The sequence below is a fragment of the Apteryx rowi genome, unplaced genomic scaffold, assembly GCF_003343035.1.
Source record: "Apteryx rowi isolate R43461 unplaced genomic scaffold, aptRow1 scaffold_577, whole genome shotgun sequence".
NCBI classification, from domain to species: domain Eukaryota; kingdom Metazoa; phylum Chordata; class Aves; order Apterygiformes; family Apterygidae; genus Apteryx; species Apteryx rowi.
In genome coordinates, this window is record NW_020450846.1 from 234,506 (window position 1) to 246,704 (window position 12,199).

Sequence of the window (12,199 nt, forward strand, 5' to 3'; positions counted from 1 at the left end):
TTTTTTTAGTTATATGCAGCTTGCTGACATTTTCGGGGAGGTTCTCGTGTTTTTTCCTCCCCGCCAAACGTCTGCATTTCCCCCGACCCAGCCCCGAAGATGAGGGGGGGAAAAAAAAACCCACCAAACTTATTGTTTCTAACTTTTCCCGAGGAAGCCACAGCGGCATCTGCTCTCCGTGGGAGCAGATGCGCGCCCGGCCGGCCGCAGGCGACCGAGGTGTCCTCGGTCGGGGACGGCGAGGGGAAGGAGGGGGCCTCTTGCTGTGCCGTCGGGGACTTCCGAGCTCCGGCGGGCCCCTGCGACGCTGTCACCTCGCGAAGTGTCATGCCCACCTCGCAGCGCCGCCGCGGCATTAACTTCCCGAGTCATCTGCTTTCCCCGTTGTGCGCGCCCGGCACCGGCACCCGCGTTGTTATTTCTGCCCAGGCTGCTGGAAAAAAAAAAAAAAAGGCAAAATTAGAGTAGGACCCTTCTCCTCGCATTTATTAAACAAGCGAATTTCATGCAGACCGTGATCAAGTGGCGAAACTCAAACCTGTGGAAAACCACGCAGGCTGCAAAACATACAAGCTAGGGGGATTTGCTGAAGTGCTTTTCTGTAGCAAATGAAGTAAAACAGACGGCAAGGGAAAGGATCAAAGGATTACAACAATATTTGCACAACATGACTGGGAATAATGAAAAGAGAGCGGCCGGTGATTTTAGTACCTCTTGAATGTAAAATTGGCCACTCGAGTGTTATCTGTCGATAATGATACAGCCAGGGAGTGCTGGCCAAGTGACTTTGAATTAGTAGTGCATGATTCTTATTAAATTGCGAGGCAATTTCTGGAATCGACTTTTCTTTGTATAGAGAAAATCAACCCCTCGCCTTAGCTGTCCCTCACCCCCTCCAGCCTTTCTGCAAATTATGCAGCTGAGTTCTTCCCCCCGCTTCTTCCTTCTTTTTTTTTTCCTTTTTAATTTTGAGTCTGTGAAATCGTATTAATCTGCAAGATCTACATTGCGAGATATTAAACAAATTGGGGATGCGAGCTGGGGATTAGAGAGCCGGTGGCTCCCGCTGCGGGAGGGACCGTCCGCGCAGCGCAAGGCGCTGGGGCGGCGCGGAGCCGCGGCYGCTCCCACACCGCCAAATCCCCGGCCGGACTGTGCACATCGCGCCTTCCCCCGAGCCCCCAAAAGAGAAAAGAAAAAACCTCGAGGGTATTTAAAGAGGTTATTTCCAAAAGTTTGTTTGAAAATAAAAAACCGCCTCGCCCGGCCCTGCCCGTAATCTGGAGCTAGCGCGCTGGAGTGCGCTTGGAAACTTTTTTTCCTGCTTCGCAATTGCAGTTTTGAATCTTGCCGTGTTTCAGAGGTCAGCTGTGATTTAAAACCTGGGTATGAAATGCCCGGGGGGAAAAAGAAGGAACAAATATAGCGGTCCCCTCGGAAGAGAACAGGGTGACGGGGCAGCGGGGGCCTTGAGCTATTTTATTTTTTGAGTGTGTCGATCGAAAAAGCGTTTCCCCTAATGCGAGCGGCTCGGAGGGCGCCGGGTGCGGGTCTGGGCACAGATGCCTAAAGCAGAAACCGGGATAAATGTGAGATGTTACGGGATGGGGGGTCGGGTCCTCCTGGAATTCAGGTGCAAATTCCCGGAGAGAAACGGGGCGCCCGATGTAGGCGGGCGCGATGCGATGGGTGGCAGGGGTGCACTGGGGACCCCCTTTTGCCGGCTTTTGCCCCTTCTCAACTTTTTCCCCCCCTTCCCCGCTCCGGCTTGCAGTTTCCACTCCGCTGGGCCAGGGCAGAGTCAACCAGCTCGGCGGGGTGTTCATCAACGGGCGGCCGCTGCCCAACCACATCCGCCACAAAATCGTGGAGATGGCGCACCACGGGATCCGGCCCTGCGTGATCTCCCGGCAGCTGCGGGTCTCCCACGGCTGCGTCTCCAAAATCCTCTGCAGGTACCAGGAGACGGGCTCCATCCGGCCCGGAGCCATCGGCGGCAGCAAGCCCAGGGTGAGTGAGCAAGGGCCGCCCTCGCCCCCGGCCCCCTTCCCCCCCCCCCTCGCAAACAGCGGTGCCCTCCCCTCCCTTATTAAAATGCATTAGGTTTCTTTTTATTTTTGGGGGGTGTGGGGGGGATTATGAAGCGAATATGGAGTGAAGGAGGGGAAGGGGCTTTAATAAAGCTGCCGTTTGCAGACGCAAATGGGTAGAAAACGGTGCCGAGTTGAAGGCTATGAATAAATTAGAGCGATTTTCCATATGCAACAAGTGGCGCGCATTTAGGCATTTGCTTCGGTTGCCGGTGTGTCGGGAGGCGGCGAGCCGGTTGGAGTTTCAGGGAATAATAAATCGGGCGTATATAACCCCCCGAAAAGCATCCCTTGTGCCCCCTCCCGGCCTCCGGCCTCCCTCGGGATAAATCCAGCCCTGCCGCTTTCCTTGCTTCCCCCTCTGCAAGGGCTCCGCTTCGATTTGGGGGCACAGGAGCGCGTTTATTTTCTTCCCCCTCCTGCCCCTGCAAATGCCATTCTCGGCCCCCAAATTAGCAGCCAGGGTGAATAGGATTGAATTGAGCGATGCCTCGGGTTCTTTTTTAAATTAAAAGTGCTTTTTCTCTCTCCCCTTCCCTTTCTCTGCACATGCACACGCGGGCAACGCATTGACGCCCGTTGATCCCAAAAGCAGGTTGCAACTCCCGACGTGGAAAAGAAAATAGAGGAATATAAGCGCGAGAACCCCGGGATGTTTAGCTGGGAGATCCGAGACAGGCTGCTCAAGGACGGGCACTGTGACAGGAGCACGGTTCCCTCAGGTGAGAAGGCTGCTTGGCAAGAAACCCGCCCCGGGAAAGATGGAGGGAAATGATTATCTCCAGCCGCCGCACGCTTGACACCAAACACATTTCCAGGGGCTACAAACATCCTTTGAGCCCTTGTCTGAAGGGGGGGGGGGGTAAACCCCAAGCGGCGAGGTGAGGAGCGTTCCTGCGCCCTGGCCGCGCAGCCCTGCGGTCTGCTGCAAAAACAAACACACGAGCAAAGCAATTTCCCCCAACTTATCGCGGCTCCCTCGAAAGCAGGGGGGGGTCTCGCCTTGGCGAGACCCGTAAGCCGGGTTTTAGGGGGGGCCCCGGCTGCTCCCCGCCCCGTGCGGCCTTTCAACCTGGCCTCGCTCGGTGGTGGGTGCCCGGGGGGCTGCACAGACGGGGATTTCTCCCCCCCCCGCATATGCAAAGCGATCCTGCACCCCCAAAATGGCCATGTAGGGCTGCACGTAGGGTCTGTTTAGGAGGGGTTTGGGGTTTTTTTGGTCCTGGCTCCTTCTGTTTGGGGGCCTGCGCCCCGTTGGCTCTGCCTCCCCCGCGGGGCGCWTCTCGCCCCAAAGCTCTGCCCCTGCGAGGAGTCTGAGCTCGGGTTTAGCGTTGGGGTGCAAGTCAAGGGATTGGGGGAAAACTTTGCCCTGCTAAAAAAGCGGGGCAGTAGCACTGGGTGCGTGACCCGGGGGGGGGGGCACCTCTTTGGGGGTGATGTTGCGAGGCTGGGTGAGCACAAGCCCCTGGGGGGGGGGGGAAGAGTGCACAGCTCTGTGCTGGGGGGCGAGTGCGCCCAGCTCGGGGTGTCGCCGGGCCGTGGCGGGGCAGAAGTAGGGGGCTCTCGGCGTGTCCCCCCGGGCYGGGGGGTGCCTGCSCCCCCGGCGGGCAGGGCCGCCTGCCCCGCGTCCGCCGCCGCTTTCCCAGGCAGCTTATACTTGCCTTTCTGCCTTTGACTGTCTGAGGTTTAGTGAGTTCGATTAGCCGTGTGCTACGAATCAAATTCGGGAAGAAAGAGGAAGAGGAGGATTGCGACAAGAAGGAGGAAGACGGGGAGAAAAAAGCCAAGCACAGCATAGACGGCATCCTGGGCGACAAAGGTAAAGGCGGCCGGGGGCGGGGGGGGGGGGCGGCTCCGGGGCCGCTTTCCTTCGTCCTTCCCCCAAATGTGCGAGCCAAGGGGGCAGAGCGAGGTGCGAAGCGGCGGGGGGTGCTGCTCTCCCGGCCCCATCCCCATCCCCGGGCGACTCGGTGGCGTTTTGCTTGCAGTCACTCTGGATCAATTATTTATAAAGGACTTGGGGAAGAGGAGGGGGGGGGGAGAAGGCAGAAGGGAGCGGAGGTGGCTGGGGGAGGAATCGCCGATTCCTAAATGAATTTGTTAAACAGATTTCTCTCCCGCTCTCTAAGTGGTCCCCTGAAACTCCGGCTGACAGTTGACCGATTTGGCCAATCAATATCAATTAGAGAGGCCGGGATCTGCGCTGCGCTGCGCTGCGGCGCCGGCGAAAGCCCCCGGTGCCGAGCGCGGTGGGCGGGGGGGGGGGGCGGCAGTGCTCGCCCCCGGGGAACAAACAGCAGAAACCAATCAGCGACGGCGTTAATGAGCGAAAACGAAGGGGAATGGAGTGGGGCAGGTTGCACGTGTGGGGGGGGGGGGGGGGGGGGGGGGGGCGGCAGTGCTCGCCCCCGAGCAGCAGCGCAGCTGCCCTCCTAAAGAAAATAATAATAATAATAAATAAGCCGGGTGCGGAAAGGCTGGCGGTGGGGACGAGCCTAGGGGATCCCCGCTGGCATCGCCCGCAGTTTGCAGCTTCCTCTCGCGGGAGGAACGGAGAAAACTTTGCGAAAGGCGGCGGCGCCCCCGGAGATGCTCGCCGAGCGGCCCGGGGGCCGTTACAACGCCTCTAATTCCCTTTTCGGAAAGCTCTGGGGGAGGAGAAACGCTTAAAACGGGCGAGGGAGGGCTGGAAAACCGGGGGGTCGCCGCGGTGACCGTACCTGGGAGTTTGGGAGGGAAGAGTCGCCTGCAGACTTCAACCTTTGCATTTCTTTCCCTGTTAAATCAACTTCTTGCAATGATTCCTTCTCCCTCCCCCCCCCAAAAAAAAAAGGTGGGGAGAGATGGCATTTTTAGGGGACATATTTAAGGTTTATTAATGAAGGCATGTGCAAACACAGGGATGTTGTAAGGAACGGGATGGAGGAGCTGCTGCATCGGTTTAGGCAGAAAATCGTTATTTCCTCGTGTCGAAGAACTCGGCACTTTTCTGAGGGGGGAAACGGCAATTTTAGAAGTCCCGGGGAAGGAATGGGGTTTCCCTATCTTCTTATCGCAAAATTTACTGCAAAATGGCGATTGCTCAGGACTGCCGTTCTTGTGCTGGCTTTGAACCGTGCGGATTTTCGGTTCCTTCGGAGGATTTGCGATAATGCCGGTATCGGGCCGAGGAGTAGAACAGAAGTTTGTTTTTTAGACGGAAACAGCCCCAAATCGCTGTGCGGGAAGCAGGGGGAGATCACCGACAAAGTTTCTGCCTAGCCGCAAAGTTTCCCCGATTCGGAACAAAGCGAGAAACTCGCAATATTGAAGTGCGGTGAATTTGGTTTTCGGGGGCAGGGTAAAATAGGGGCCGAGAAAAGCTTCAAACATGACTCTAAGTTTCAGATGAAGGTGCACAAAGGGGGTTTCTTTAAGGATCCGATCCCCACCTTTTTTTTTTCCAACCTTGAAGATGAACTTCACTTACAAAGACCTTCAAGTCTATTGAAGCTTTATAAGCAAAAGATTCCTGACCACAAAAGCAAACAGTAGAAGGAAAAAAAAAGAAAGAAAAAAAAAGAAAGGGGAAAAAAGGGGGAAAAACCCTAGGCTGCCTTAAAAATGGAGTAAAGGGATGGGGGAGGGAGGGCTTGTCTATTCTCATTCAAAATTCTGCAAGGAGGAGAAAAAGTTTGGACAAAGGGCCAAGGAAGGGAAGAAAGGGAGATAAATTATTCAAAACTCCCTGCTGTTAGATAGTTTTGTAATATTATAGGACCGTCTGTTGGAAAAAGGATAGCCGTTGGACGTTGCAAAATGTTTCTTGTGATTTGGAAATAGGCAATGCTCATTTGCAAATCAGGTCCATTGTGCCTAAGAACAGCTCCCCCCGCATCAGGTTGGGATTTCTTTTTTGTTGGGGGGGGGAGATTTTGTTTTTCGGTTTTATTTTATCTGGGGCTCGCCGCTTGGAAAAAAAAATATATATTTTTTAAACTGCAAAAATGACTTTTTCCCCTGCCCACGCGTCTTTTCCCTCCTCACCCCCCAAAAAAAAACAAAAAAAAAAGGATGAAGTCGCCGGAGGCTTTTTATTCCTTAATAATATGCAGAAGCGCSTGTCAATAAGGGAAACAAAACCCGGGCTATTTCTTCATGGCTAATATCATGGACAAATAAAACGCGATTCCCCATTTCTTTATGAAACCAGTCCGTTTTGAATCGAGTGCTAATTTGGGCAATTTCCTGAGGCCGGAGCCCGCGGAGCGCCGCGGTACCTACGGGCGCACCGCGACCGCCGCGCTCTCCGCAGCCCTGGAGAGAAATCGCTGTTTATGGGGGTTTGGGTTTTTTTTTGTTTTTTCCCTCCCCCGCAACTCTGCCCTGACTCTGTAGATAACAGAAAAAAGCGTCTGGAAAGTCTTTGGCGGGGGGTAAAAGTAGCAGCAAGCAGGAATAGTGGAGTCGGGCAAGCGCGATTCGTTAGGGAACGGCAGGGACCGCGCGGCAACGGGAAGCCCGTTTCCTTCCAGGATTTGATCTGCTGCAGTTAGGGCTGGCCGCGATCCTGAAAGGATCTCGTGTAATTTCACCAAAAAAAAAAAAAAAAGCTATCGACGTATATTTTTACGTCTGGAGAAGTTTTAATAGCCCCCATTAAGGTAACTAATGACCGCTCTTAAGTTGTAAAACRCTTGCAGGCAGCGGGGTGTGTGTGCGCGCTGCGTGTTCTGCCTCTCCGATTTTTTTTTGCTCGGGAATAGCAATATTCCTTGGAGCTCTCACCTCCCGCTTCCCCACCGCCGGCATCGCTTTCCTGGGACAGCGGGCGGCGGTTCCATAAAATAAAAATACCAGCGCATTCCTGACACTTGTTCTACTCGCCTTTGAGCTCTGCTGCACCAGCTCTGCCTTTTACAGCGTGGGTGTGTAATTTTTTTTTTTTTAATGCATTTTCATTAGGATTGCGGACGGGGGGGCAGAGTGGCAAGGGAGGAAAGGGGAAAACTTTGTTTTGGTCTTTTTCCTCTTGACAAACGCCTTTGCTCCATTTGTGGGCTCTCCTTGCGGGGAGCCGGAGGAAGACAGCCCTAAATGCTCTCTCTTTTTAAGTGCTAAAGAAAGATTCCACCCTGCGCCTGTTTCTTTCTATCGTCTGCTTGGCATTTAATAATGTTAAGACTTATTAGAGCTGGTAATGAAAACTGTGGCTGTTGAATAGGGAGCTGTGTTGGAGAAGGGTGTAATAGCTCCAAGGCATGCTAAGAAATGTATTTATCCCCAATCAGTACTCACTCTCTGAGTTCCAAGCACAAACGTTAAGTTGAAGGGTTTTAAGGCAGATTAAATTGAGCCTTTATTTCTTTGCACTTTCATCTTTAAACGGCTCACTCCAGCTAGCCCTGGGCGTATATTCATGAGGCTTCACTTTATTTTTTTTTATCCTTGTTAAGACCGAGTTATTATTATTTTTGTTGTTGTTATTTATGATGACTATTGGGGTTTCTTAGGGAGGGTCACGCGTGGGAGGGGAGCGTTGCTGCCTCCCGCACGGCGGACGGGGCAGGATGCGGGCAGAGCCGCGGTGCTCGGGGCAGCGGCGGGTGGGGGGGGGGGATTGGGACCCCCCCCCACACCCCAAAGCGAAGGGGTTTTGGGGAAGGTGCCCGGCGCTGCAGGCAGGAGAGGTGTGTGTGTGGGGGGGGGGGGGGTTAAGTCCAGCTCGGCGGGTTCCCACGCGCGGCTGCGTGCTTCCCCGCTCCGTTTCTCCGCGCTCCCTCGGTGCGAGAAGCGGCTTAAAAACACCCGCCCCGCGCCCGCGTGTAAATATTGCGCGGGGTGGCGAGGAGGTCGGAAAGCCGCGAACGGCAAAGGATTTTTATTATTATTATTCTTACTATTATTATTATCGTTCTTGGGGGCGGGGAGAGGGAAACGTGCCCAGGTGTGAACAGCAGCGAGGGGGTGTGAATGTTTGGCCGCTTCCAAGCCGAGGCGGTAACAATTTAATTTGGTCGCCGTCATTGCCACTCGTGTATTTTTTATTTATTATTTTTTTCCGGGGGCTTGAGGCCGTAGGAAGCTGGTTTGGCTGCGTGTACCAGGTCCTGCCAAATTTAATTAGGCTCGGGGGAGCGGATGAATGAGGAGAAAGAGGGGGGACCCCCCCACACCCCACCCCGGGCCCTTCTCCCCTCCGCCGCCTTTTCTGCTCGCACACCTGGGAAGCGGCTTTGTTCCCCCGAGTCGGAGCTGGGGAGGGCAGAGGACCGGGGGGGGGGAATCAGGTCGATTTATCAGCAAACAATCTGCATTGATTTAAAACCAACAAGCGCTTTCTCTGTCAATGTATGTTTAGAAGGGAAATGGGGGGGGGGGATAGACACTTCATCAAATSAAGGGATTACGAAAGGTTGGCAATCTAATCAAACAGAGACCAGGCGGGATTTGTGAGTGTTCTGAGTGGGATCAGCTCTAATAATGGGGGGCAGGAAGGAGATAGGGTGGTGTCAAGCAATTCATTGGCTTTAGGCTCAGCTCTTCCGTGCATATTTGAGGGAGAGAGGAGAGCGAGCGAGAGGAGAGGGAAGGAAAAGGGAAAAAAAAAAAAAACGGGAGGGAGGAGGGGGGGCCGTATGCGAGCACACACGGAGCTTACATGTCGCAAAAAAAGCTGAGACAAATGAGGTACAACAATAAACACAGATAACAATTACAAAGGCAAACAGTGGCTTTTGGGAACAAGTAGCTGCAGAACCTGGTCTACATAAACAAAGTAGGCAAATGTTTGCAAGATAAACTCCTTCCTAAATCAAGTGTGACGGGAAGGAGAGAAGAGAGGAGGAGAGATAAGGTTGGAGGGGGGAATAAACGAGTATAATCTAATACAAGACACTTTAAAAAACAAACTTAAGACAAGGATGCGGGGAGAGAGGTTCAATTATACAGTAGGAAGTGCAATAATATAAGGGGGATGTTTCTGATCCAGGGTTTGTTTGTTTTTCCTTTTTCCGCTGCTCCCCCCCTCCCTTCTTTTTGGCGGTGGGTGGGGAGAATAGGTTCAATTATAGAGCAGGAAAAAATATAAGGCGACTATTCCTATCGGGAGTGCCGGCTGGCAGGTGGGGTGCCCGGGGTTCAGCTCGCTAATGCAGCAGGAAGAGAAAGGAAATACAAGGCAGACGGTGCTAGTCCCTGGTTTGAAGGTGGAGGGTAGATTATATTATAGGGTAGGAAGTAGGTATTTTGTGATTCGTAATTGAGTGTGGGAGATAGATTCCGTGATAGAGCAGAAGAGGAAGGAAACGGTAAGGTCTATTTTCTAAGCCGACGTCTTGCTCGTAATTGGGGTAAGAGAGAGGGAAGGCACAGATTGAATTAAACGGCAGGAAGACTGTAAGGCAAATACGTGTGATCCAGGTGTGTGTGTGTGKGGGGGGGATTGTCCTGAAACAAATGGACCCCCCCCCCAAAAAAAAAACAACCCGCTCTTAACCCCCCCAATGATTTTAAGAACTAGTTTAGGGCTAGGTTGGGCTTTATTCTATAGTGTGTGTATGTATATATATATTTATATATATGGATCTCTCTAAATGGGAATTGTATATAAGAGAGGGGAGCGACGTGTGTGCAGTGTGGTTAAAGGAATTAGATATTTACCAGTTTGAAATAAGCCTGGTTATAAAAAGGGGAGAGAGAGAGAGACACTGAAAAGATGAGACGGGAGAACACTTCAAACGAATTCATCATCTGGAGTGGTGAAGGGGAGATTTAGAGACAGTATTGGGAAGTTATTTAGATATTAATAACATATTTTCCTGAGGCGTCAGGAGTGCCTCCATACGCACTTTTTTCTCGCAGCTATTTGGCTGGGTGAAATATGGGAGACCCAAATGTTGGGAAGAGATAACACAATCAGCCTAGCCCTGGTCCTGTGACTGCATCATAGCATTAAACCCGGATTAACCTCCCCTTTCTCCCCCTCCCCCTCCTCGTGCCCCCCCCCCCGAGAAGCTTTCCAAATTTTTCAGTGGAATTTACATGGCAGGATTTTAAAGCATATATAACACTAGCCTTAAAGCTGTAAGGTACTTACTCGAGCATTAGGGTAAGGCGGGGGGGTGGGGGGGAGATATCTTTCTGAAAATTACGTTTGCTACAAAAGAAATAAGCAAATAAGGGACCTTCTTAAGACCTGAGCTTTGGACATGATATATATATTTATCGAGAGACTGTTTTTCTTTACTACAAAAAAAAGAAGCCCATTTCAATCAGCTGCCACATCCCCCTTCTTCCCTCCCTTCCCCCCCCCCCCAATGTCTTTTGCTTTTTCATTTGAGCTGCCCTTCGGTCCTTTTCGGGGTGCGGAGATGCTTCGGGGCTGCCGGTGGATGCCAGGCCGGGGAAGGGATGAGGATGGGGAAAGGGAAAACTGCCTTCCCCGCTTCAGAGCGGCTCCTTTCCGGCCGTGCCCACCGCGGCTCCTCGCTGCCCTGGCCGCCCGGCACTGGTCCCCCCTCGGAGGCGCTTTAAAAAGCTCCAGGTGCCTCGGTGGCGAAACCAGCGGGCCCAGGTGGCCGAGAGGTGTCTGATCAGCCCGAAAACAAACCCCCAAACCCCCCAAAACCAAACTCGCGAGCAGGGAGGCGCAGGTGCGGGTGAGCCGGCATCGCCTCCCCCAAAGCCGCTGCGGCTGCGAGGCGCTCGGGGACGGCACCGGCTCGGGCGGGTTCGCTGCTGCGCTGCGCTTCGCGTGCTCCCGCCACAAAAGAAATTAGATGTCAGCTAATGCCTGTTTATAAAGACATTTGTCATCCGGAGTTGGGGAGAAGTGGGGGAGAGATGAGGGGATGCGGGGGAGGGAGCGAGCCGAGAATTAGAGCCGTTGGAAACGGGAGCTGAAGGTGCGATGAATAAGAGAGTTATTCCGAGAGCCGGGAGCGACCCGTGCGCCTCGGCGGACCTTAGAGGTGCCAAAAAGGAGAGAGCGAATCGCACCTCGGTGGAGGGACCGAAACGGGGGGGGAGAAGAAGTAGGTGAGGAAAAGTAGAGGCAGCTTGAGGAAATTGAGAAGCTTATAGTCTTTGATCCTTGGATGCTTTTCCTTATCAGAAACATTTGTGGTGACACCGGTACAAAGGAAGTTCATCATATTACAGACTGCTAGGGCCGCTCGCAGGAATCGCTGTCTATTAATTAGCAGGCGCTCTGTCTTGTGGGACACGCTAGATCTGAGGCTACATATTACTTGCTTGGATGGCTCCGCGTCCTGCGATGAATTGTGGCAAAGGGCCGCTTCTGTTCATGGGCTCTGCAGGGACAGCCGAAGAAGCGGGGGGTGCGTGGCGGGGAGGACCCGCTCCTGCTCATTCATGAAATATAGCTCTATCTCTCTMTATATACCTATACGGGGAGGGAGAGGGGAAGGGGGTTGCTCATTCATGAACCGTACAGCTGGGGTGACATCTTAGCTCACCCATTTCACGCGTGACTGTCAGCCCGGCCAGGCTGCTCGGGCCGCGCAGCTTTGGGGCTCCCGCCTTCCCTGGCTTTTTTTTGGGGGGCTTCAAGCAAGGAGGACGAGGGAAAGGGCTAGCTTGGAAGAAAATGAAATAACAGTTCCTCCTCCGCCAAGTCCTCCTGCCTGTAGCTTTCCCCCCCCCTTTCCATGCGGAGAGGGCAAGGGAGTGGAGGAGGTCGCGCAGTAAGCGGAGGGTTGTTCCTCGGTGTTCTTTGCACCTCCACCTGCCCGGGAAACGCTGCCCAAGGCAAAAAAAAACGTCTTTGGGAGGAAAAAAGCCGGCGTGCAAAGAGGGGGGCTGTTTCCCGGCGCTGGAGGGTCCGCGGCTGCCCGGGGGCCGCTCCGCAGCCGCGGTGCGGTGCGGAGGGAGCTTTGGGGAGCCTGGCGGGGCGGCGGGAAGAGCGAACTATTTTTATCCGCGCTCTCCCCTCGGAGCCGGCTGTCGCCTGCGCCCCGGGCTCTCTCGGAGAGGGAGGAAGCCCTTCTTGGTTTTCACTCTTCTCTGTTTTTTGTTGCTGTTGCTAAAATTGGAAGGAAGCACTTTGCCTGACCCTGGCGAGCGGGGCCGAGGGCACGGCGGCTCGCAGGCTCCGCCGGCGGCTGAGG

At 53.8% G+C, this 12,199-nt stretch overlaps 1 protein-coding gene across 1 annotated transcript in view; it reads left to right on the forward strand.

Moving 5' to 3' along the window:
* The first annotated feature begins 1,779 nt into the window (after positions 1-1,779).
* Positions 1,780-12,199, forward strand: part of PAX7 (paired box 7) — a 106,194-nt gene continuing 95,774 nt past the window's right edge. The window contains exons 1-3 of the mRNA XM_026082432.1: positions 1,780-2,010; positions 2,683-2,812; positions 3,781-3,909. Coding sequence (XP_025938217.1) covers positions 1,873-2,010; positions 2,683-2,812; positions 3,781-3,909 — 397 coding nt within the window. The 5' untranslated portion in view covers positions 1,780-1,872. The remainder of the gene's footprint in view (positions 2,011-2,682; positions 2,813-3,780; positions 3,910-12,199) is intronic.